Here is a 22,006-nt window from a genome sequence, read left to right on the forward strand (position 1 = left end):
TGTTAGGACCACCAGCAATTAGACACTTATCCATCCATTCCTTAGGTTATCAGCGGTTTTGAGGGAGGACTCTTTTCACTGAAACTTAGTGAAGAAATCAATGATTAGCTAAAATGTAAAATCCTGTTCTATGAATTAGGATTCAAATATAAACAGCCAATAACGGGCCTCAGAGAATGCATCCTATCAGCAATCCAAGGTAGCTTTGATGTTCCAAAGTAGTAAGACAACATTTTATCAGATGCATATAGACATTTAATATCAGGTATACACAACAAATAAATGATTAAGATATTGAATTAAAGGTAAATCAATTTCAACAGAACAGTCGTCAGGTACAAGGTGGTCGTTATCTCTTTCGTTGTTGTTTGAATTTATAGACTGCCGGAGAATTCACGGTTTCTTTTTTCACTTTCACCTTCTGTCTCTTATCCTAAAAAAAAAGTTACAAAGATCAACACTATGATTGGCGCAGAGGCTCAGACACATGCAATTCTTAATAATTAGACACAAGTGGTCAATGGAAACAGACTGATTTCTCACCATCAGATCTTTGCGCGTCTGTATTTTCTGAGTGATGATAAACATTTTCCTTTCTCTTTCTATTCTTTGATTTAAAATCTCATACTGGTGACACCTTTGTTTAGCCAGTGCCTATAATAAGGGGGAAAAAAAGCACATGGTTAAAGTAGCGCACCTGCATTTTTGTGGGCAATACAGATAATTCGCCTGCAATTTTCAACTAGATAGTCATAGTTACTCACCGTTAACGGTGTTTCTCGGAGCCCATGACAGCACTACGGAGAGAGGGGATCCCCCTTCAGGGACAGGAAACCTACAGATAAAAGGGCGGTACCTCTCCCTCGCATCAGTTGGTTTACAGAGCATCAGAGGACCTCCAGGTTAGTTACAACAGAGAGAACATTATATTTATAACATTCCTTAAAAGAGGAACCCCGTGCCTAAACTATAGTATATACATCATATAAATTATATAAATTATATTTTAGAAAAAGTGCTCACCGCACTCGTGATGGGAGGGAATAAGCAGGTGCTGTCATGGGCTCCGAGAAACACCGTTAACGGTGAGTAACTATGACTTTCTCGGTCTCCCATGACAGCACTACGGAGAGAATTGCAGAGATTAAGCTTAGGGAGGGACCACCGCCTCAAGGACCCTTCGTCCGAAGGTTAAGTCAGATACAGAGGCTAGATTTAGTCTATAGTGCCTAAAAAAGGTTGATGGTGATGACCAGGTGGCCGCCTTACAGATTTGCTCTATTGATACCTCTGACCTCTCAGCCCATGAGGTAGCTACTGCTCTTGTGGAATGCGCTTTTATACCATCCGGGATTATATTCCCCGAAGATGAATATGCCAAGGCTATTGCCTCCTTAATCCATCTGGCTAAGGTCCCCTTGGACGCCCGGAATCCTTTTCTGGGACCCTGAAAACAGATAAACAAAGAGCCTTCCTTCCTATACTCCCTGGTGGAATCTAGGTATTGGACTAGGCATCTTCTAACGTCTAGATTATGGAAGTTTAGTTCTTTCTCGTTTTTTGGGTTTGGACAGAAAGATGGCAGGGATACTTCTTGTGACCTATGAAATTTTGATGCCATTTTCGGCAAATAGGCTGGGTCGGGTCTAAGAGTGACTCTATCATCCAAGATCTTAGTGAAAGGTGGATTAGAGGAAAGGGCTTGAATGTCACTTATCCTGCGTGCAGATGTTAAAGCAACTAAGAGAATAGTTTTGAGTGATAATGTTTTTATCGGAATCGTCTGTATAGGTTCAAATGGAGGGCCCGTTAATGCTGAAAGGACTAAATTTAGGTCCCATGAGGGTGTTTTTTGAATAACTAAGGGTTTTGATCTTGTAACCGCCTTAATAAATCTTATTACCCATGGGTTAGCAGCAATGTTTTGGTTATATAAGGCTCCTAAAGCTGCTATTTGTACCTTCAGGGTACTGACTGCCAGCCCCTGCTCCAGACCTTTTTGTAGGAACTCCAGAATTTTAGGAATTGAAGGTCTGTCCTGGATCTTTACCTTGGAGACAGATAGGAATTTCCTCCATGTCTTCCCGTAAATTTTAGTGGTGATGGGCTTTCTACTTTTTAAGAGTGTAGCCACTAAGTTATCTGAGAAACCTCTTTGTCTTAATAGTCCCCGTTCAAAAACCAGGCTGTCAAATGGAGGTTCGACTCCTGTGGGTGGAAGATTGGACCTTGATGTAGAAGGTCTGGCATATCCGGTAGAACCCACGGGTCTGATATCGATAGTATCCTTAGCCAGGAAAACCATGCTCTTTTTGGCCAGAATGGGGCAATCAGGATCATTTTTGTTTTGTCCTCTCTGACTTTCCGAATGACTGCTGGAATCAGAATGGTTGGCGGAAAGGCGTATGTCAGTTTGTGTGTCCATGGAATCAGAAAAGCAACCAGAGCCTGGGGATTCCCTTCTGGGCTTAGAGAACAAAATTTGCCTACTTTTTTGTTTTTGCAATTGGCGAACAGGTCTATTGTTGGTGTCCCCCACATTTTTGTGATCTGATTGTAGATGGATTGGTTTAGGGACCACTCGCCTTGTTTTAACTGAGTCCGGCTCAGGTAATCTGCCCTTTCGTTGTTTGAACCCTGGATGTGTAGTGCCGAGAGGGATAGTAAGTTTTCTTCCGCCAGTTTGATAATTTTGGCTGAAGAACTCATCAGTGAACGAGACCTTGTTCCCCCCTGGTGGTTTATATAGGCTACAGTCACTTTGTTGTCCGAAAGAACTCGGACATGGTGTCCCTGAATATCGGCTAGGAAAAAAAGAAGAGCATGATATACCGCCCAAAGTTCTTTTTGGTTTGAGGATGCCAATAGTATTTGATCTGACCAATTTCCCTGGGCTATGTTGTCCCCCAGGTGGGCCCTCGACCCTTTGGGGCTCGCATCGGTTGTTATTATCCGAGAGATGTTTGGTACCCAAGGGACTCCCTTTGACAGGTTTTGGTCTTTTCCCCACCAGAGAAGGGAATGAATAACTGATGAATCTAGGGTGAGCCGGCTTTCCAATTTTTTTTTTAGTAACAATTGCCATTCCAGGATGTGCCACTGAAGCTCTCTTGTATGAAATTGCGCAAAGGGTATCGCTGGTAGGCATGAGGACAGAGAGCCCAGAAGCGACATTGCTCTCCTTAGAGTCATTGAGGGATTGTGTAACGTTCGCGCTATCATGGACAATATGTTGTCTTTTTTGGGACCCGGAAGCCGGCATTCTTGGACCCGAGAGTCCAATGTCAGTCCTAGGAACTCTTGTACTTGACAGGGTTCCAATTTCGATTTTTTTAGGTTTATAAGCCATCCCAAGTCTGTCAGGATGGTCATCACTTGGTCTCTCTTTTCTCTGCAACTTTGTGCTGAGTTGCTTGCGATAAGAAAGTCGTCCAGGTAAGGGACTATTAGTATATCTTGTTCCCTCACGTGGGCCATCATTTCCGCTATTATTTTCGTAAATATACGTGGGGCTATTGAAATCCCGAATGGAAGAGCTTTGTATTGAAAAAACCTTATTTGGCCCTTTATGGAGACTGCCATCCGGAGGAATTTTTGGGATTGATTGTGGATGGGCACATGATAGTATGCGTCGGTTAGATCTATTACGACCATGTAGCAGTTCGGGAAGAGAATCTTTATAGTGGACCTTATCGTCTCCATTTTGAATTTGTGATTTACGACGTATCTGTTTAGGTTTTTTAGATTTATGATTGTCCGAAAGGACCCGTCGGGCTTTGGTACTAAAAATAGAGGGGAGAAAAAACCTTCCCCTATCTCCTGAGGAGATATTTCCCGAATCACTGATTTTTGTAGTAGGGACATAATTTCCTCCTCTAATGCAGTTTGTTCTGCAGCCGAAGATCTTGTTTTTGTTGTTACATAATTCCGGGGAGGGAAAGAGACAAAATCTATTTTTAGACCATACCGTATGATATTTAAGATCCAGATGTTGTTGGAAATTTTTTCCCAGGCGGGAAGGAATGATGTCAGCCTTCCTCCCACCGGAGGGTAAATGTCATTTGGAGAACTTTTTATCACGGGAGGTGTTGCCAAAGAGGTAACCCCTATCCCTTCTCCTTCCTTCTTCCCACTTATTCTGCTCTCTGGGGGGTCTACAGCGAAAAAATCTTCGGCTCCGAAAAGACTGTTTAAATGGAGTCGGACCCAGATTTGGAAACCCCTTCTTCTTATCTCCCGCCTTTTGGAGAATGTCATCCAGGGTTTCTCCGAATAAAAAATTTCCCTCACATGGGATAGAACATAATTTTAATTTTGTTTGTAGATCCCCCGGCCAGCTCTTTAGCCACAAGGTTCTTCTGGCAGCGTTGGAAAGAGCAGCGGCCTTAGATGTTAGGCGTACAGAGTCCGCCGAGGAGTCCGCCAGGAACGCTGCTGCTGCTCTCATTGCAGGGAATGAATCCAGCAATTGTTTTCTGGGTAACCCGTCTTTAATCTGACTTTCCAGCTGGTCGATCCACACCATAAGGGATCTTGAGGTGCAAGTAGCTGCAACTGCAGGTCTCAGGCTACCCCCAGCTGATTCCCATGCCCCCTTGAGGAAAGTGTCCGCTTTTTTATCTAATGGGTCTTTGAGGGTACCCATGTCCTCGAATGGCAGCGCAAATTTTTTCGAGGCTTTGGCCACTGCAACATCTAGTTTTGGTGCCTTATCCCAGAAAGAGGAAGCCTCATCCTCGAAGGGATATTTTCTTTTAAGGGAGGGTACCGAGGAATTTCTTCTATCTGGTTTCTCCCATTCCCTTTTAATTAATGTTTGGACATTAGGATTTAGGGGAAAAGTCCTTCTCTTTTTTTGTCCCAGACCTCCAAACATCACATCTTGGGCCGTTTTGTCGGGTTTGGGTTCCTCTACCCCCATAGTAGCCCTAACTGCTCTCACTAAGGAATCCACTTCTTCTAGTGGGAAGCAATGTCGGCCAGACTCTTCCTCAGAAGAGGATAGGGGGGATTTTGAATCGTCCGAATCAGCATTTTCGGATGACGATCGGGCCGAGTGGGAATGTACCGACTCCTTCACCCTCTTCACCTCTTTTTTGGAGGATAGAAGGGCATTCTGAACCTCAGACCTGATTACATTTTTAAGTTCAGAGGCGAAGTCGGGGGTCTCCTCACATAGTAAGCTCTGGATGCATGACTTGCAAAGCTTTTTCTCCCAGGTTACTGGTAAAGCTTTGTCACAGGTAGGGCAGACCCTATTTTTCCTTTTCTCCAGGCTCTTCTTACCCTAGTAAGGGAGAAGAGGGAGCCCCATTATAAAATATGTACATTCACGAAGGTCACTCACCACTCGGATATGGAGGCAGGTACCGGTTCTGGAGGGGGCGGGCCTGTTAAGGAAGGCGCTTGAGACGGAGTATCAGTTTTCGTAGCTGATCTGCTACGCCGTGTGGAACGGCTGCTGGATCCACTCCTGGTGCTCTTTGTGCGGCGCTGCTGTCCTGGCTGCAGCTCCTGTGGATCGCTGTCCTCCATGGTTACAGGGAGAAAGTGCGACTCCCATGTGCGCACAATCTCCCTTTTTGAAACCGGCGCCAATCCCCCGGCGTCTGCCGCACTTCCGGTTCCTGCGCTCCCAGGGAGAAGATATTACTGCGCATGCGCGCGCGATGACCCGGAAGTCCTGCCGCATTTCCGGAGCGGCGGCCATCTTTGTGCACCCGGAGTGTGCGCTTGTCGGCGCAGGAGCTCCGGTGATCCAGCGCCCCTCCTCATTTGATTCGGCGGCGTTCTCCCCTCGCTCACCCTGAAGGACCCCTCGGTCCCAGCGGTGGCGGCTTCGGGAGCCGGACAAGCCGCGGCAGGAGCCTCCTCGCTGCCGGTACTCGACCGCCCGGTCCCGGTCCATCGGTCTTCATGCAGGTACCGTCCGAAGAGAGGTTCCCTGTCAGGGACAGGAAACCAACTGATGCGAGGGAGAGGTACCGCCCTTTTATCTGTAGGTTTCCTGTCCCTGAAGGGCGGATCCCCTCTCTCCGTAGTGCTGTCATGGGAGACCGAGAAAATTTGTTTCATCCCAGTTTACATTCATCCAGACATCCCCCCTACTCTTTAACTACGGATAGCTGGATCATGTGATCTTCAGTAGGACCACCAGTCTAGTCATGCACTTTTGTGTGACCAAGAAGTAGTCACTGTCTCCTTATCCAGCCCTCCTTTTTTTGGTCCTATGTATATAAAAACATAGGGGAAGATTCAGGAAACCGTCCAAAAGAAAAATCCTTTGCTGTTCATAGGAACCAATTACAGCTCAGCTTTTACTTTTTAACTTGAGAGTGAAAAAAAAGTTTAACCAAGACTGGTTGCTATGGACAGCAGATTTTTTTTTACAATGTGCCTATTTCTTTTGTATAAGAGCAGTGATATAATAGGTTAAAGATGCATGACATAGGATACACAGAGACTCTGCTGTACACATTCCGCAGGAGACGCTGAGACTCTGCTACATACATCGGGACAGCAGATCTATTTCACTAATCTATTAATCTATCGTGGATCCCACTAGATAAAAGAAAAGGCAATAAGACTCCACATTCTCTAAAAAGTCAGAGCATCGTAGGAAATGTAGTCTGCATCAGGCAAACCTGAAATCAGGATGCAAAAAAGCCCTGAAATGGTAGAGATCAAAACATGCATGTATAAGGCATAATGAAGTCAAATTAAGCAAACACACACTGCAACAAAGTATCAAAATAATACAGCTGTACAAAAAGAAGAAACATAGTATTGTGCAAAGAAGTCTTACTTTTAATTCATTTAATTTAGTTGGACCCTTTACTGTCTGCTTGTGTAAGGTTTCCAAGGTAGGTCTGTTATACGCTCTGTCAAGCAATTCTGGAGCGGTGTTCAATCGTTCCGCCAAGTCAAAGTTGCGCACTAGATGAAACAAAACAAAAATTTAAGAGAAGGAGATAATTCTTTCCAAAGCAAATCCTCAAACTTAATGTAAACTCAAAATTACTAACTGCCTCCCAAACAGAACCAAAAGAATTTAAAGGGAAACTGTCAGGTCCCACATGCCCTCCAAGCCAGCAGCATTCACATACATATGACTAGATTCCCTGCCTTCCCAGCCCTGTATAATGTTATTCAGTTTAATGCTTTAAAAAAAGCATTTATAAGGTTTGCTTTTCCTATGCTAATTAGGGATTTGCCTGATGGATGGGGTGTTAGTTTCCCCCAGACTAGTTGGCCCTCTTTCCATGTTATCACGCCCCTGTGGGCGTGATCATTTGCATGAGCCTCCATCAGCACCAGCTCATGAAAATCTCGAGCATGCGTGACACTCATTTCGAGTAGCCGAGTGTATGCTTCCTGGCTTCAGAGGACTGACTGGAAATTCAGAAGAGACGTTGCAACTCACATGTACTCGCTGAGAAATAGACTAATGGTGAAGGAGCTCACTAAGGTCTCCTCTTTCCTCGGTATTATTTTGGTGGAGTATGCGGGCAACGCCGGCATCCACAGACCCCTTTCCTCACCAGCAAATTATGACATTCATGCTATTAGTCGTGGGTCTTGCAGGCCGTGTCAGGGTGGCACGTTTATCATCACAGTGGGCTAAAGTCTACAATGACGGCAGCCACATGCAGCATGTGGCTGCCGTCATTGTAAAGTCACATGTAATGTTGTAACAGTAGCAAGCAAGGAAAGAGACATAGCGAATCAGGAAATCTAGACTACATTTCTAAATGGAAGTATTTATTAATATTATTAGACCTATTCTGTATAGGGATAGGATCTTGGAGATGGGAATATTCCTTTAAGTACTACTAAAAGCTCACCAACCCTTTCCCTCATCCCTAAGCAAGCCTACAGTGCCATACAGAACCAGACCTTTTTTTTGGAGGTAGGAAGTAAAATGAACAATAGAGCAGAACAAGCGCCTCCTGTATTACCATCAGAATGATTCTTACTCAAACTAGTATAAGCATTTCACTATATAGCAATAGTGTGATGAGTGATCAAATGGCATCACTTGCCTTCTCTCTTGGAATCACAGAAGAAAGTATGTGTATTCTTAGGCTTTTCTTCAGCGTCTAGTAGATGAAGTTCTGCTTTAAGGCGTTCAATTTTCTGTAAAGATGAAACATCAAACTTGGAGTATTAGATGTATTCATGTCACAAAATACAGTGTTCATCAGCATGTAGGCAAGATTTTAACTAGGGTATTTGTGTAGATGTAGTTCATTCTGATGCAAACATCCAGTGAGCGGTCACTGGTGTAAAAGTGGTGTTAGGAATAATTACGTCACATTAACCACTTAGTCTGGATCACTAAATCAATATGAGCAGAGTTTTCACTACTTAGCAAAAAGGGTAAGGCCATGTGCACACGTTCAGGATTTTTCGCGTTTTTTTCGCGTTTTTTCGCTATAAAAACGTGATAAAAACGCGAAAAAAACGCTATCATATGCCTCCTATTATTTACAGGGTATTCCGCATTTTTTGTGCAAATGTTGCGATTTTTTCGTGGAAAAAAATGCATCGCGGAAAAAAAAGCAACATGTTCATTAAAAATGCGGAATTGCGGGGATTCCGCACACCTAGGAGTGCATTGATCTGCTTACTTCCCGCACAGGGCTATGCCCACCATGCGGGAAGTAAGCAGATTATGTGCGGTTGGTACCCAGGGTGGAGGAGAGGAGACTCTCCTCCACGGACTGGGCACCATATAATTGGTAAAAAAAAAAAAGAATTAAAATAAAAAATAGTGATATACTCACCCTCTGATGGCCCCCGAAGTGTTCCCGCCTCTCCGGTGCATGCTTTCTCTTCCGTTCCTATAGATGCCGGTGTGGTTCAGGACCTGTGACGACGTCGCTGTCTTGTGATTGGTCGCGTGACCGCTCATGTGACTCACGCGACCAATCACAAGCCGCGACGTCATCGAAGGTCCTGAACCACACCGGCATCTATAGGAACGGACGCCGCTGAGATCGGCTGTCTGCAGAGGGTGAGTATAACCATTTTTTATTTTTTTTTATTATTTTTAAACATTCTATCTTTTACTATAGATGCTGCATAAGCTGCATCTATAGTAAAAAGTTGGTCACACTTGTCAAACAGTATGTTTGACAAGTGTGACCAACTTGTCAGTCAGTTTTCCAAGCGATGCTACAGATCGCTTGGAAAACTTTAGCATTCTGCAAGCCAATTACGCTTGCAGAATGCTAAAAAAACCGCGAAAAAAAACAGAAAAAAAACGCAAAAAAAAAATGCGGATTTCTTGCAGAAAATTTCCGGTTTTCTTCAGGAAATTTCTGCAAGAAATCCGGACGTGTGCACATACCCTGAGACAATTAGTTGAGACCACATTTTACTAAGACTTAGTGGCTAATAAGGCTTGAAATGAACAAAATTATCCATAACGGAAAAGGGAGGATACAATAAAAACACACACACAAACCACCTTACAGATCTTGTAGAAAACAAATCTCTAATTGCAGCAGTCTGAGAATCAATAAAAAAAAAAAAAGTGCAGTTCCATAAACTTTGAGACTTTCTATGCAATGCTCCTTTACAACTCCAGCTAAAGAAGCCAAGATGGACACAGCTCCAGAGAACTCAAAGGCGTTTCTTATATAAACAATTAAAGATCTAGCATATTAAAACCACTCGGACAAGGGTCTTTTTTTTTTTTTTTTTTTTTTAAACGTATAATGGTCATGTTATCTTTACATTGTGGGTTGATATGCTCATGGCAATACCAAATATATAGATTGTTTAGGCAATGCTACTTTGTAGCAAAACTTTAGCACAGATCATTACAAACAAAGCAATATCGAATGTCTCTCTTTGCGGGGAGGGGCTGAAGTGTTTTTGTTCCCCCTCAAAAAACATTGATGGGATTGTGTTTTATTATCATTTTTAAACACTTAAAGGGAATCTCTCAGCAGGTTTTTGCTACCTCATCTGAGAGAAAGCAAGATGTGGACAAAGAGACCTTAGTTTACTGGGTACAGTCATTCTGACACAATCAGAGCTTATAGAATTACAATGAAGCAGAGCTGAGAAAGCTAAACCCGCTAGGCTCTCCGTGTACATACTCTATAGACGGTGAGCTGTTTATCACAGAAGGGGCGGAGTCAGACGTGCCTGCTAGTTACAGCAAAGATCTTCAGGTGATTAAACCTTCAGTCTAAAGGCCCCGTCTCACATAGCGAGATCGCTAGCGAGATCGCTGCTGAGTCACAAGTTTTGCTATGTGTGACACGTACCAGCGATCAGGCCCCTGCTGTGAGATCGCTGGTCGTGTCGGAATGGCCTGGACCTTTTTTTGGTCGTTGAGGCCCCGCTGACATCGCTGAATCGGTGTGTGTGACACCGATCCAGCGATGTCTTCACTGGTAACCAGGGTAAACATCGGGTTACTAAGCGCAGGGCCGCGCTTAGTAACCCGATGTTTACCCTGGTTACCAAAAAAACAAACAGTACATACTCGCCTTTCGGTGTCCAGGTCCCTTGCCGTCCGCTTCCTGCTCTGACTGCCGGCCGGAAAGTGAGACCAGATCACAGCAGTGACATCACCGCTGCGCTCTGCTCTCAGTGTACAGCGGCACTGTCAGAGCAGGAAGCAGACGGCAAGGGACCTGGACACCGAAAGGCGAGTATGTACTGTTTGTTTTTTTTGGTAACCAGGGTAAACATCGGGTTACTAAGCGCGGCCCTGCGCTTAGTAACCCGATGTTTACCCTGGTTACCGGGTGCTGCAGGGGGACTTCGGCATCGTTGATGACAGTTTCAACGATGCCGAAGTCGTTCCCCTGATCGTTGGTCGCTGGAGAGAGCGGTCTGTGTGACAGCTCCCCAGCGACCACACAGCGACAAAACAGCGACGCTGCAGCGATCAGCATCGTTGTCTGTATCGCTGCAGCGTCGCTGTGTGAGACGGGGCCTTAAGTAAACAACAGCAAACAGCCTGATCTGTGAATTCTGTGTTTTAACCCTTACGTCATGCTGTCCTCAGATTACACAGCAAAACTCTGCTGACCCTTTAACACTTGGTCTCTTTACTGACTGGTGTGATTGCATTGACAATACACTGTAGCACATTACCTAGCCTGTCAGTGTTTAACTGACAGCCTTATCAGGAGCCACTCCCACTGTAGGACCCCTGAGGTGCCAGAACAGCAGAAACCTCCCATATTTGTCCTCATTTTACAAATTACACTCCCCAATGAAATCATCTTTGGGTGCAGTGATCATATTAACCCCATCTGTGCCTCACAGACATTTATCCCATTGTGTGGTGAAGAAAGAATAACTACATTTTACTACTTTAATTCTGTATTAGCCACAAATTGTTAATTTTTTTAAGGGCTAATAGAAAAAAATGGACCTCAGTTTGTTGTAAAAATTTCCCCTGATTGAGCCAATACCCTACTACTTTTAAAAGACACAGTGCAAAGCTCAGAAGGGATGGAGCACCATATTATAGTGCAGATTTTACTGTTATGGTTTGCTGTTGTCAAGACCCACTGGATGAGACCCTGAGGTGCCAGACCAGCAGAAACTCCCTTAAGTGACCCCATTTTACAAGCTACACCTCTCAATGAATTAATCTAGGGGTACAATGATCATATTGATACCACAGCTGTGTCATCGAATTTTATACCATTGGACAGTGAAGAAAAGTAATTACCACATTTTTCGTATAAGACACTTTTTTCCCAAAAAATGTTTGGGAAAAAAGATAATTACTTACCGGTAATTTGATTTTCCAGAACCATGACAGCACCGTACATGAGAGATGGCATCCGCCCCCAGGAACAGGAAACCTGCAGCAGAAATAAAAGAATGGGGCGGCACCTCTCTCCTCAGTTTGTTTCAGAGTATGGAAGATGACCGCCTTGTTAGTACACACTCGTATATCACATTCATTTTGTATAGCTCCTTAATAGTTTCTATATATGTATATCCCTTTTTATACATACATATATATGTATGGGAATTATTGCGGTGCTGTCATGGTTCTGGAAAATCAAATTACCGGTAAGTAATTATAGTTTTTTCCCCTTCACCATGACAGCACTGTACGTGAGAGGAAGAAATAGAAAGACTCCTAGGGTGGGACAACAGCAGATAGTACTTTTCTTCCAAAAGAAAGGTTTGACAGACCTAAGTCTAGCCTATAATGTCAGAAGAAGGTGGAAGGTGAAGACCATGCCGCCGCTCTACAAATCTGTTCCACCGAAGCGTTTGCCCTTTCTGCCCAGGATGTGGCGATAGCACGCGTGGAGTGAGCCGTAACACCCTGTGGAGGAACTTGCCCAGAGGAGGAATATGAAAGTGAAATAGCCGTACGCAACCACCGTGCAATAGTTGCCTTTGAGGCCTTTTTTTCCGTTTGTCCCCTGGAAGGAGACAAAAAGGGCCAATGACCGACGCCAAGATTTTGTGGCTTCTATGTATTGAAGCAGGCAGCATCTAACATCAAGACAATGGAAAGTTTGTTCTCCCTGGGATTTTGGTTGAGGGCAAAAATGAGGGCAAAATTATTTCCTGGTCTCTACGGAATTTTGAGTTGACCTTTGGAAGGAAGGCCAGGTCGGTTTTAATAATCACTTGTAATGGGGGTTTACCGAAATAGCTTGCAGCTCGCAGGTACATCGAGCTGAAGTCAAGGCAACCAGGAGGACCGTTTTCAGGGTTAAGGCCTTTATTGAAATGGATGCGAGAGGCTCAAAGGGGGAAACTGTTAGGGCATTTAAAACTAAATTTAGATCCCAGGGAGCTAGCTTAGGTAGTTATTTTGAGGGTCTGGATGCAAAGGAGGCTCGGATTAACCTATAGACCCAAGGGTGGTCAGCAATTTTTTGATCAAACAGCGCACCCAGGGCGGAGACTTGCACCTTTAAGGTGCTAGTAGATAGCCCCCTTTCTAACCCTTTTTGAAGAAATTCTAGAATTTTTTACCGGAATTTCTTGGCTCATCTCAGACAATTGTTGCCCCAAGAATTCCAGGAATTTCTGCCAAACTTTCTGGTATTTTTCTGAAGTGACCTTTTTCCTGCTAGCGAGCATCGTGGTCACCAAAGGGTTCGAGAATCCTTTTGCTAATAGGAGCCCCCTCTCAAGTTCCAGGCGGTGAGATGTAGCCTGTGTACTTGAGGGTGTTGAACTGGTCCCTGGTGTAGGAGATCTGGGGTATCCGGAAAGATCCACGGGTCCGAGATAGACATGCGTCTGAGCCACGTGAACCATGCCCTTTTTGGCCAAAAGGGAGCTATGATTACTCGTGCCTTGTCTTCCCGAATTTTCTTGAGGAATGTCAGGATTAACGGTATCGGGGGAAACGCGTACGCTAGATGAAAGTTCCATCGGTACAGAAACGCATCCACTCCCTCTGGGTGTTCTCTTGGGTTCAGAGAACAGAACTTCCTCACCTTCCGATTTTCTTTTGTGGCGAACAAGTCTATTTCTGGAACGCCCCAGCTGGCACAGATTTTCCAAAATATTCCCTGGTTCAGGGACCACTCTCCTTGATGCAATATGTGACGGCTTAAGAAATCGGCTATCTGATTCTCTGACCCTTTTAAGTATGTTCCCGCTAAGGAAAGAAGGTTGTTCTCGGCCCATATGAACAGCTCTTTGGCCTCTGCCATAAGGGATGCTGATCTTGTGCCCCCTTGTCGATTTATATAGGCTATCGTTGTGTTGTTGTCGGACAACACCACCACATGTCTTCCTCGTATCTTCTCTCCTATATGAAGAAGTGCTTGCCTCACCGCCGACAGTTCTTTTAGATTGGAAGATGCTGCTCTCATTGAGGCCCTCCATTGACCCTGTAGGACCTGACCCTCCAGGTGTGCTCCCCACCCGCATGGGCTCGCATCGGTAGTTAGGACTACTGGATTCTGCACTGACCAAGGCACTGCGTTGCTTAAATTTTCTGTTCTCAGCCACCATTCTAGTGAGTCTTGAACTCTTGGAGATAGAAGGATTTTCCGATTCAGGTTGTATGGATTCTTCGTTTGTTCGGTTAGTATCTGCCATTGTAATTCTCGTGTGTGGCTTTGTGCCCACCGGGTCGCTAGAATTGTTGCCGTTAGAACACCTAAGAGCGACATTGCTTTCCGCAGTGAAATGGGCCGTCCTAGTTGGAACAGTTGTATTTTCTGCTGTACAGTCTAGGGAGTGTTTCTTTGCATAGTGCACAGACCCTATTCTTCTGTTTGGAGGTGGCTTTCCTTCCCTAAAAGACACATAGTGTACAGGACATCAGAATGTGAGATTCGCCTTACAAAGGCACTCACCCCTCCAGGACCCTGGGTACCCCGGTAGCTTGTGCCTCTTCACTCATCTTGGGTGCAGGCACAGTCGGTGTGTCAGGATCCGTCGCTGGCTCAGCCATTTTAGCAGGCAGTCTGCATTTACTTTGCCCCTGTTATATGGCAGGAGCGGTGTGCGCGCCTCTGGAACAACTTCCGCCCGGAAGAGTACAGCACACCGGCTCCCTCGGCGTGTGACGTCACTCCCGTGCGACCGGAAGTCATGACCTTACACTTCGGCGCCAGCGTCAGTGAAGGACACGCCCCTTTTCCCCCGGACCATCCTCCTGCCCAGAGCGGACGCCGGGGAGTCCAGCGGGGGGGATGAGGCGCGGAACTCCGCAGCCCTTCGCCCTGACAGCACCGTATGAGATGCCGCTGAGTACGGCTGCCCCCACCGCGGACCTCAGCCTCCGGACTGGCAATCATCAGAGGGAGATCCCTCCGGAGGTAAGAGCTCTGCCGCAGGCATCCACCTGCAGGAACAGGAAACCAAAACTGAGGAGAGAGGTGCCGCCCCATTCTTTTATCTCTGCTGCAGGTTTCCTGTTCCTGGGGGCGGATACAATCTCTCACGTACGGTGCTGTCATGGTGAAGGGAAGAATGGGGGTGTATCTTATAACCCGAAAAGTAGCTGCAGTGGACCGGGGTCCAGGAATCTTTTGGCAGCAGCGGAGGCAGAAGTGGGGCAATGCCATTTTCCCCAGAGTCCACAGCATTAAAGGGAACCTGTCACCCCCCCCCCCCCCCCGGGGCCTATTAAAGTAAAATAGCCACCTTCAGCAGCACTAAGGCTGCATTCTGTGAAGGTAGCTCTTATGTCTATTATTCCTAGGAGCGCTGAAATAATCACTTTAATGAATTTCCCGCCATACCTCTATTGAGTCAGGGAGGTATGTTTTCTCCCCCTGACTCAACCACCTTGCAGCCGTCCATCATTCCCCTCTCTCCTCCGTGCGCCACCTCCTCTCTTTGTCGTGACGTCACCGGAGCCTTCATGTAGCCGAGGCCCCAGATCCGGCTCCGCAGTGTATGATGATGTATACACACTGCGGGGCTGGGAATCTGGCGCCTGTGCAGTGGAGCAGGTCACCGTGCTCCATTGAAGATAGTGCCGAAGTCTTGCCCACATCAAAGTCTCCCCCACATCAAAAGGGGAGACACGACATGCGCCGTACATGTATGGTGCATGTCATGAAAGGGTTAATATACTCAGGTTTCAGCGCTAGGCTTCCACTACTCATAGTGTGATTGTATGAAAACTATAGCAAAACACAGACACTTATGTGAAATCCTATTGAATGTGGGGTCTCTATCAATGTGGATTTTGTAATTTTTTTCTCTGTGTACCTCTATACTAATTTATGACTACATGAAAGTTGGCCTGAACTTTGTGGTAATTATCAGAGGAGCCAATATGAAAAAGAAAGTTACAAATTCTCCATCAGAACCCTCTTACTGACATAGCTAAAGTTACTTCATTCTGCAACCAGCAACATGGTGGGGAAAAAAAAATTTAACAAAACCCAACTGCAAATATGATTTTTTTTTTTTTGCCAAAAATACACACATCAGAGTAAAATAAACTGTCCACAAAAAGGTTTCCTTCAAGTACATTTCATTATTACGTACCACATATTAGTATATGCCGAGAACCAACCTAATCAGTGACAAGATGCAGCTCACCTTAGCCTCTGCTACCCTCTTCATCTCCACATATTTGATGTCTTGTGTCCTCATTATCTTAAGCTGCTCATCTGTGACTTCTTCAGGCTTCTGCTTTATCACGTGGACCCCATCCTTCCGAAACAGAGCAGAGAATAAGTACACTATGTATTTAAGGAACAGGATGCCTGGCAATATGAATGCAATAATTAAGAGCATCAGTGATATTTCTCAAATAATGAGCTAGAAGCGCATCACCAAAGACACGCCGCTGAAATTTTCTGACTGTGGCAGCCAATCACACGGTGCAGCGGAGAAGTCTTCCTTCCGGTGTGAGATACGTTCCAGTAAAGGTACCTTCACACTGAACGATATCGCTAGCGATCCGTGACGTTGCAGCGCCCTGGCTAGCGATATCGTTGAGTTTGACAGGCAGCAGCGATCAGGATCCTGCTGTGCCATCGTTGGTCGGAGCAGAAAGGCCAGAACTTTATTTAATCGCTGGATCTCCCGTAGACATCGCTGAATCGGCGTGTGTGACGCCGATTCAGCGATGTCTTCACTGGCAACCAGGGTAAACATCGGGTTACTAAGCGCAGGGCCGCGCTTAGTAACCCGATGTTTACCCTGGTTACCAGCGTAAACGTAAAAAAAAAAAACATTACATACTTACATTCCGGTGTCTGTCCCCCGGCGCTGTGCTTCTCTGCACTGTGTAAGCGCCGGCCGGAAAGCAGAGCACAGCGGTGACGTCACCGCTGTGCTTTCCGGCTGGAACTTACACAGTGCAGAGAAGCACAGCGCCGGGGGACAGACACCGGAATGTAAGTATGTAGTGTTTGGTTTTTTTTACATTTACACTGGTAACCAGGGTAAACATCAGGTTACTAAGCGCGGCCCTGCGCTTAGTAACCCGATGTTTACCCTGGTTACCCGGGGACTTCGGCATAGTTGGTCGCTGGAGAGCCGTCTGTGTGACAGCTCTTCAGCGACCACACAGCGACGCTGCAGCGATCGGGATGGTTGTCTAGATCGCTGCAGCGTCGCTAAATGTGACGGTACCTTAAGAGTTTAGCTTGTTATTTGCTAATAAAGCCAGCATAAAAGTGGGATTTTTGTCTGGACAAGCACATATACAGTCATACTACTACTTCAATAGGTTAAAACATCCTCAAAGATACCCCTTTAATGCTCAGGTTTCATCGCTAGGCTTCCACTGCTAATAGTGTGATTGTGTACAAACTATAGCAAGAAGAATACACCTAGTCTGTGAAACCATACTGAATGCGGGGTCTCTGTCATTACTTTATGCTGCCCTCACACAGGACAGCATTAATCTAGAGACAGATTCCTTTTAATCATCAGTTAGGTTCGGGGAATTTCGGCTAAGTGTCCTGATAAATTGCCTCTTCAGCTTTAACAAATATTTCTAAATCTAGAGCCAAAAGGAAAAGCAATCAGATATCGGTAGTTACCTGGAGTTTATTTGAGATCATTTTAAAGTAGAATTCATCGGGATTCTTTTCAAGGGCTTTCTTCCGCAAGGCATCAAGTGTTTTTCTTTTCTTATGATAGTCACTGGAAGTAAATAAAAATTATAGCATCAAAACAAACTTGGCAACATTGACCATTAGGCCGGAATCACACTAGCGCATAGCACTGGATACAATATGCTAATGACTCTCGGCTCGTGCTCTGCTGCGAGCGTGATCCGAGTGTCAGTGCTCCGATCCTCTCACACAAGAGAAATGGATCACCGGTGCGAGGGAAACAGAGAAAATAATTTCTCCATCTCCTCCATTGCTGGCATCTGAGGGAATCTCACTGCACTCAGGTGATATCCAAGTGCGATGTTTCACTCGCACTCATATACTTGTATGGGAGCCTGAGTTCTGATTCTCGCAGCCGAATTAGCATGCCCCATAGAACAACACTGAGCTGAGTGCAATCTGATTTATTGGATTGCACTTGTCCAATTTTTTCTGTCTGGTGAGCGAGCCCTAACAAGGGCTATATAGTAGACGTGTAGGCAAGATGAAAGCTATAAAACTACACATATTCAGCAGGAAACAGCAGAAATCACAGATTCAGAGAGGGAGGTTTATGACTTCTGCATGCCAAGCAATACTCAGATTTCCCACGCATTCTTGTAAAGATGTCAGTTACAGGCAGCGCTCAGAGTGCTGCTATATTCTTGTGATATATATATATATATATATATATATATACACACACACAACACACACACACACACACACACACAATCAGTATGTACTTACTCAGCACGGAGCTTGTAGTCCTTTTTCTTCTCCAGAAGCCCTAGGTTTTTACGGAAGCCAAGCTGGACAAAAAGACAGAGGCATCATTACTATAGTTTGCATTAGCACGTGTCCGTGGATAAGCCTGCCGCAGTGAGGAGCTTCCATGGCGGCCGCTCTCTGAGCGCTCCCTCACCTGTGACCTCTCATGATGGTTCTTTTGCCGGGACTTCAACGCTTTCCTAAAAGCTGCGGACATCTTGGCCACCGGCGTCAGTTCACAACAAGAGCTCAGCAGCCAACACGGAGTCCACGCTGGTCAGCACTTCCGGCGCGCTCGGTGACGTTCGTTCTCTGCGTCTTGTCACACGCAGCGCGTTGCGTTCCATACTGTGGTGTACAGGTACACTCATGGTGAACGGCCAGCAGGTGGCGCTAGTAGCTCTGCATGTCCAGACGCAGGGATTCCCTCTGTAGGCACATTGTGTGGTGTGCCCGGCCGGCTAGGGTCAGCTGATGGGGATGGCCGACTTGTAAAAATAGTGTTTAGAGAGAAATGGCGCACACCCAGCCAACCATAACTACATCCAGGGCCGGGGTCTATGGAAAAGCAGGGCCAGACAGAGACTGTCCTGATAAACACAGCCAGGTGCAGAGTGTGACCGCTAGTAATGGCCTACAGCCTGTGCTAGTGTGAGTGCCCCCATAGCCAGTCAGTGCCATTAACCTATTAATACATAGCTGAAAAGCTCCAAGCAAAGGGTGTGTTCACACACAGCAGTAGTACTGCGGATTTCCACCTCAGCTATCCTGTGCCACTGAAGTATTTCCACTGTTTCCCTATCACAATCACTTAAAGGGGTTGTCCAGTACTTTATACTGATGACCTATCTATGGGAAAGGTCATCAATATCAGATTTGGGGGGGGGGGGGGGGACACCTGGCACCCCCACCGATAAGCTGTTCTTAGTTGCGGGGCAGAAATACATGTGACCTCCCCCATCGGACCTGTCCATTAAAGTAAGTGGTTGCCCACTCTCCCCAGTCCCACAAGCTCGCTGCCTCGGGGTAATCTTTGACACTAATCTCTCTTTCAAACCACATATCCAAGCCCTTTCCACCTCCTGCCGACTTCAACTCAAAAATATTTCCCGGATCCCTCAATCTAGGATCTGCAAAAACCCTAGTCCATGCCCTCATCATCTCCCGTCTTGACTACTGCAACCTCCTGCTGTGTGGAATTGGCTCTAACACTCTCGCACCCCTCCAATCTATTCTAAACTCTGCCCGACTAATCCACCTGTCCCAACGCTATTCCCCTGCCTTTCCCCTCTGTCAATCCCTTCACTGGCTCCCCATTGCCCAGAGACTCCAGTACAAAACCCTAACCATGACGTACAAAGCCATCCACAACCTGTCTCCTCCTTACATCTGTGACCTCGTCTCCCGGTACTTACCTACACGCAACCTCCGATCCTCACAAGATCTCCTTCTCCACTCCCCTCTTATCTCCTCTTCCCACAATCGTATACAAGATTTCTCTCGCGTATCACCCCTACTCTGGAACCTTCTACCACAACACATCAGACTCTCGCCTACCATCGAAACCTTCAAAAAGAGCCTGAAGACCCACCTCTTCCGACAAGCCTACAACCTGCAGTAACCACCGATCCACCAAACCGCTGCACGACCAGCTCTACCCTCACCTACTGTATTCTCACCCATCCCTTGTAGATTGTGAGCTCTCGCGGGCAGGGTCCTCTCTCCTCCTGTACCAGTCGTGACTTGTATCGGTTATGATTACTGTACTTGGTTTTTTTATGTATACCCCTCTTCACATGTAAAGCGCCATGGAATAAATGGCGCTATAATAATAAATAATAATAATAACTGTATAGTGGCTGCAGCGGAGCACTTGTACAGCAAATGTCTGCTGAGTCGGGCAGCATGTATCAGCTGTCAGGTTCCTTTTAAAGATCTGCAGTGTATCTATAAAAGATGTATATAGTCTAGGGCAGATTAGGGGTAGCCAGGGCCCCGGGCAGTTCAGACTGTGTGTGCCCTTTCCCCATGTGACGGGTCAAGTACAATGACGTGCCTTTGACCAATATTGTTCTGTGAGGCAGTGCAGATATGTGGGTGGTGTATTCAGTGTGAGAACTAAATCTCAGCATGCTGCGAATATCACCCTGAAACCAGACAAAACCATCGCATGCCATACAGACCATCAGTTCGGCATCAGGTTTTTACTGATACATTATAATTCTGTAACAAAGGAAACTGGAAATGGTCCTGGAAATGATTGATAGCTGCTGAGTAAAAATAACACATTGTGTACGGATGACAAGAGACAAAAATCGACCCACCTGTGTGGATGAGAATAGGACCCATTTTTTATTACACTAGTGTGACCCCAGCCTTTCAGTCATAGAGGTGCGGCCGGCTGTATCCGCTCAGTGCGTAGTGAGCGGCGGCTGTGACCACATCCCTGCAGTGTCTGACAGTCACCCCTGATGCTGAGCCGGCTGCCACTCAGTGCCAGGGCGAGGTTACAGCCGCCACTCACTTTGCACTGAGAGCCTGAGGTTGCCAAGCAGAACAAAGTATATTTACTCCAGGCAGTGGGGCTCTCAGTGCAGCAGCTCCACGGCCTGGGATTAACGCAATATCTGCATGCTCATAGGGGTTTTTTTACTCCTCAGGTTCCCTTTAAGGGTATATGCCAGCACTTGCGCTGCGTTCAAAACGCCGCATTGTACAGTACAAGCACAATAGAAATCCCATGCCCACTGTGCTTCTACTTGACGCTGCATAAACTCACCCATGGTGCCGATTTACGAGCCGCAGCATGTCAGTTTCCACAATAGCATGTATTGGATGCAGTAAATCCACAATGTTCAGTGAATGAGAATATCATTGTAAAGAAGAAGCGTAAGAACCACACATTTCACCCTGTGCATTGTCTAATTCCCTTACAAAATAGTGCCTGCCAGACTTCACTTCTCAGTGCAGAAATGATGTTATTTGCAATCAATAGAAACTATCCTAAATCTTATCTTGTCAATAGGACCACTGTGCACGCTGGCTGATCAGTCATGTAATGGTCCTGCCTTGAAGGAGTCTGTCACCAGGGTTTTGCTACCTCATCTGAGAACAGTCTGATGTAGGAAAAAAGACCCTGAATCCAAAGATGTATCACTTAGATTACTGGGTGGAGCTGTTCTGACACAATCAGAGTTCTTGGATGTAGAATGCAGCAGAGCTGAGAAAGCTAACCCCGCCCACATCAGGCTCTGTATGTATATTAACCCCTTCCTGACATCGGACGTACTATCCCGTCGAGGTGGGGTGGGCCCGTATGACCACCGACGGGATAGTACGTCATCACCGATCAGCGGCGCTCACGGGGGGAGCGCGGCCGATCGCGGCCGGGTGTCAGCTGCATATCGCAGCTGACATCCGGCACTATGTGCCAGGAGCGGTCACGGACCGCCCCCGGCACATTAACCCCCGGCACACCGCGATCAAACATGATCGCAGTGTACCGGCGGTATAGGGAAGCATCGCGCAGGGAGGGGGCTCCCTGCGGGCTTCCCTGAGACCCCCGGAGCAACGCGATGTGATCGCGTTGCTGCGAGGGTCTCCTACCTCCTTCCTGGCTGCAGGTCCCGGATCCAAGATGGCCGCGGCATCCGGGTCCTGCAGGGAAGGAGGTGGCTTACCGAGTGTCTGCTCAGGCACTGGTAAGC

The 22,006-nt window shown here is 46.3% G+C and overlaps 1 protein-coding gene across 1 annotated transcript; it reads right to left on the reverse strand.

The window, feature by feature from the left end:
• Positions 1 to 232: 232 nt before the first annotated feature.
• Positions 233 to 18,768, reverse strand: UTP11 (UTP11 small subunit processome component). Its single transcript, XM_077295939.1, has 8 exons — positions 18,454 to 18,768; positions 18,279 to 18,340; positions 17,475 to 17,577; positions 16,021 to 16,134; positions 8,043 to 8,136; positions 6,806 to 6,936; positions 544 to 654; positions 233 to 433 (listed from the first exon to the last, which is right to left on the reverse strand). The coding sequence occupies exons 1-8, from the start codon at positions 18,514 to 18,516 to the stop codon at positions 350 to 352; spliced, it is 762 nt and encodes a 253-aa protein (XP_077152054.1). The 5' UTR covers positions 18,517 to 18,768; the 3' UTR covers positions 233 to 349.
• Between the last annotated feature and the right edge of the window lie 3,238 nt (positions 18,769 to 22,006).

The sequence above is a fragment of the Ranitomeya variabilis genome, chromosome 3, assembly GCF_051348905.1.
Source record: "Ranitomeya variabilis isolate aRanVar5 chromosome 3, aRanVar5.hap1, whole genome shotgun sequence".
NCBI lineage: Eukaryota > Metazoa > Chordata > Amphibia > Anura > Dendrobatidae > Ranitomeya > Ranitomeya variabilis.